Raw genomic sequence first — 5,000 nt, forward strand, 5'->3', positions numbered from 1 at the left:
CTTTCAACCCTTCTGCTGACACCACTAGGGGGCGCTCTTTCAACCCTTCTGCTGACACCACTAGGGGGCACTCTTTCAACCTTCTGCTGACGCCACTAGGGGGCGCTCTTTCAAGCTTTCACATGTTCAGTGTTTTCATTTAGCCAGTATTTCCAATATTCTGTTTCCATTGTAAACACACACACACACACACACACACACACACACACACACATTATTCCCTTCAATACCACTCACACACACAGAGACACACACACACATACTCTATCTGTCAGTGCTGAAGCAGAATAATCTGTATGTGGGTGCGTATAAAATAATTAAACATCACTTTTTAAATGATAACCTGTGTGTGTGTCTGTATGTGGGTGCGTATGAAATAATTAAACATCACTTTTTAAATGATAACCTGTGTGTGTGTCTGTATGTGGGTGCGTATGAAATAATTAAACATCACTTTTTAAATGATAACCTGTGTGTGTGTCTGTATGTGGGTGCGTATGAAATAATTAAACATCACTTTTTAAATGATAACCTGTGTGTGTGTCTGTATGTGGGTGCGTATGAAATTATTAAACATCACTTTTTAAATGATAACCTGTGTGTGTGTGTCTGTATGTGGGTGCGTATGAAATAATTAAACATCACTTTTTAAATGATAACCTGTGTGTGTGTCTGTATGTGGGTGCGTATGAAATAATTAAACATCACTTTTTAAATGATAACCTGTGGCAACTTCAATGGACCCACTGCGCCGCTACAGATGCAATGTGCATGCATGGCCTCTAGGACGACTGATGCCTGATAACCTACACCTGGCCTGGTGTATGGGATATCAGACCTGCCAACATTGGAAAATGTGTTTGAGTACCACCCCGGTGCGGTGCGGCGCGGCAAGATTTTGTGGCCTTCATTTTATTAGTTATAATGCTGTTGTTGCATGATTGAACCAATCGACGACATTCTGAGCTAATAAATAATGCAGTTCTGAACCACTTTAGAAGGCCTAATGAAATAAAATAAAAAAACTGTGATAACAGTTATAAGTGATAACTGTGACAACAAATTTGTAGCCTGGGATGTTATTTCACTCTAGGCTCCTTAGGAACTTCTCACACAATGGTCATGTTGTATTTTTTCCCTACCTCATACCTATCAAGTGTCATGATTCATCATTCTTTTTTCTCCCCACGTCTGATGTTTGAATGCAAGCCCAATTACATGTGATACCAGGACTAGACAACTGCTAAGACCAAATGATGGCGCTGTGTTTGCTTCTTTATTATTTAATTAAATTCTAGTCAGTGGAAGCGTTTTTTAAGGCTATTACAGACATCCCAACCTGCAAAAAGTCATTTCAGGGAGGTATCCCCCCCTAGGCCTACGTATTACTGTTGTGGTCCCTAAAAGTTATAAAAGCATAATATCATTCTATAGGCTATAGCCCTATGCAATTCTTTGTTAATTATGTTTAAATATGTAGATTACTTTTACTATTTATTATATGCTGCTAATACTATCCTTTTTATGTTAACTGCTTTTATTTGTATTCCATTGCAACTTTAAACAAGTTTAAGGAGCTTGTTGTTTTCATGTAGCCCTGGCAACTAGCCGGCATGAATAATATGCACATGAAATGAAACTTTTTTGGGGGCACTCTCCCTGTGCCATGGTGCCCCTGTTCCTAGATACACTGAACTGATTAATTCGGTTCGGGAGAAGAGATAAAAGGCTGCCCACACTGAAAATTGACTGGTTGACTTACCGAAACAGGCCAATCAGGATGCTCCTGAGGCACACACGCACACTGCCTCACACACGCACAGTCTCCAGGTCCCTCTCCCTCTCTGTCGTGCGCGCGCTACACAGATGCTAACACGGTTTGGAGCACGTCGCTCGCTCTAGATTCCGGGAGATTTTAAGTCATTTGCTGGCATCAGGGAGTGGTTATCAATATGCGGGACTTTGGATGTCTGCTATTATCATTAACCTATTATTATTATTATTATTAGAAACATATAGCCTTTTACACTGTGACATGACAACAGCTGTGCGTAAGCATGTGTGGACACTGTACGTAGAAGGCTGCCTCGGACCTGTAGCATGAACTTGACAGATAGGCCTATGATTTTCTAATATGCATCTTACCGTGTTCGTTACCTGCTCCTTGGTGACTAATGTCAATAATGACATTGCACACTGCAGAAAGCATGGTGGGGATGTCTGAAAAGAACGGAGGCATGGCCATCTCTCCCGGTAACTATCAATGATTTTTTGCGATCTTTTTATTTTATCCGGTGGTTCTGCCATGGTAACATACTACAAGAGTTTGTCTAAAATAAGAAGTTTGAAAAAACCCAAAAAGCGTTAAGTCAAACCATTTCTAACACAGCCAAGACACTTACATTGATTTGCCATTTTAAATCGAAGGCGAACACGAAAACCACATGGTTTCATCGTTGGGCTAAAATTACATTTTTAACGTCTTATCTCTACATTACTCGTTAGTTTACCTTTAAGTGATTTTTTAAATGTCCTCACTTGAAGAATTGGCCAGATGTGGTCGGGAAGGGAGAGTTAGGTAAGTATTCATGAATGAAAAATCGCTAACTGACACGTTAACAGCGGTTGATTTCTCTGACCGCAGAGTAACCTAGTATTCTCTGATTTCGATGGTCATACAGGGGATAGTAACGGCAGGGGGTCTGTGATTGGTCAAACTCCTCTTCTGCTTCTTGCTCTGCTGCAGCTGCCTACGTACGCATTGGTGACTCGAGACAGACTGTGAAGTTTGAACCCGTTGAAAACCGGCCATGCATTATTGAGCGTTATGCGTTCTTAAAATATATATATATATATATATATATATATATATATATATATATTTTTTTGGTTATGCGTACTTTTAGACCATCAACTCGTACCAGCGTACTTTGATGTCAAAATGCGTGCCAGGTACGCAAAATGCGTACATGTTGGCAGGTCTGTATAAGGATGAATGGACACTTGACTCTCTCTCGCGGGACCTACGTCTAAAACCCCTAGACACGTTTCCTTTTGGATTATGAGCATATGGACTGAATAAATGCGTGCTTTTGTAGTTAACCTTTTCGTTGTCTGCTTCCATTGTTACAGCCGGCTGTAACACTACTATTATATTATATTGTATTTCTTGACACGTGAGAACACTGTGATGGTATGGGCCAATAAGAGTTCAGCTACCTGATGAAAGGGTTAGTGCTGGCCAATCAGAGTTGGCCAATCAGAGTTCAGCTACCTGATGAAAGGGTTAGCGTTGGCCAATCAGAGTTCAGCTACCTGATGAAAGGGTTAGCGTTGACCAATCAGAGTTCAGCTACCTGATGAAAGGGTTAGCGTTGACCAATCAGAGTTCAGCTACCTGATGAAAGGGTTAGCGTTGACCAATCAGAGTTCAGCTACCTGATGAAAGGGTTAGCGTTGACCAATCAGAGTTCAGCTACCTGATGAAAGGGTTAGCGTTGACGCATGACATACCACAGATCTGGAGAACACAGGATTCTTTTAGTGGGTAGAAATGTGACCATGACATCATCAGTAATAACTCCAACTTTAATACAGATTCTGTCATACATACAAGTGTGAAGGAAAAAGTCTCTGCGTTTGCAGTGAGTGTGTGTGTGTGTGTGTGTATGTGTGTGTGTGCATGCCCGTGTGTGTGTGTGTGTGTGTGTGTGTGTGTGTGTATGTGTGTGTGTGCATGCCTGTGTGTGTGTGTGTGTGTGTGTGTGTGTGTGTGTGTGTTTAGAGGGTCGTCTGGTAAGATGATGAGGCCTCCTCTTCGCTGCTGTGGAGTAGCGGTTGTCTCTCTCCGTAGGGCGACGCCTTCTTGCCCTTGGGTTGCCGACGGCGACAGGCCATGGCTACTGACACGGCGATGATGACGGCGATGACAGCCCCTAGAATCCCCGCCCCCAGAAGCCACGCCCAGATCTCCTGCGCCTGCTGGAGATAGGGCGTCAGGAACTCCTGGACGAAGCGCTGACCTATGGGAGGAGGAGGGAGGGAGGAGGAGGGGTTACTGTGGGTCAGGTGGTCATCAGTCATGTGATCATCAGTCATGTTCAGTGAGCTGAGGTCATAACACGTGTCCTCAGTGTGTGTGTGTGTGTGTGTGTGTGTGTACAAAGGCATCACACATGTCCTCAGTGTGTGTGTGTGTGTGTGTGTGTGTGTGTGTGTGTGTGTACAAAGGCATCACACATGTCCTCAGTGTGTGTGTGTGTGTGTGTGTGTGTGTGTGTGTGTGTGTGTGTGTGTGTGTGTATGTACAAAGGCATCACACGTAACCTCAGAGCTTTGTTTAGGCATTTTAAATGCCTCACATAGAGATGCAGATTTGTCTTAGCCCCTTGAGGGGTTGGCCTTAATCTCCCTAATTATTACGTTCCATTAGCTATGCTATAGACAGCTAGAGACAATTATTACAGATAAGAAAGTTAGCCCAACATCTCTGGCCTGAATCTCAGTTACATTAGCGTTAGCTAAGCTACAGTTACATTAGCGTTAGCTAAGCTACAGTAACATTAGCGTTAGCTAAGCTACAGTTACATTAGCGTTAGCTAAGCTACAGTAACATTAGCGTTAGCTAAGCTACAGTAACATTAGCGTTAGCTAAGCTACAGTAACATTAGCGTTAGCGTTAGCTAAGCTACAGTAACATTACCGTTAGCTAAGCTACAGTAACATTACCGTTAGCTAAGCTACAGTTACATTAGCGTTAGCTAAGCTACAGTAACATTACCATTAGCTTAGCTACAGTAACATTAGCGTTAGCTAATCTACAATTACATTAGAGTTAGCTAAGCTACAGTAACATTAGCGTAAGCTAAGCTACAATAACATTAGCGTTAGCTAAGCTACAGTAACATAAGCCTCAGCTAAGCTACAGTTACATTAGCGTTAGCTAAGCTACAGTAACATTACCATTAGCTTAGCTACAGTAACATTAGCATTAGCTAATC

General features: G+C 42.3%; 1 protein-coding gene across 1 annotated transcript in view; it reads right to left on the minus strand.

The window, feature by feature from the left end:
- Nucleotides 1-3,780: 3,780 nt before the first annotated feature.
- Nucleotides 3,781-5,000, minus strand: part of tyr (tyrosinase) — a gene marked incomplete at both ends in the record, with an annotated part of 13,203 nt that continues 11,983 nt past the window's right edge. The window contains one exon of the mRNA XM_080844497.1: nucleotides 3,781-4,022. Within this exon, the coding sequence (XP_080700623.1) occupies nucleotides 3,781-4,022 (242 nt within the window). The remainder of the gene's footprint in view (nucleotides 4,023-5,000) is intronic.

This window comes from Sprattus sprattus, assembly GCF_963457725.1.
Source record: "Sprattus sprattus genome assembly, chromosome: 9".
NCBI lineage: Eukaryota > Metazoa > Chordata > Actinopteri > Clupeiformes > Clupeidae > Sprattus > Sprattus sprattus.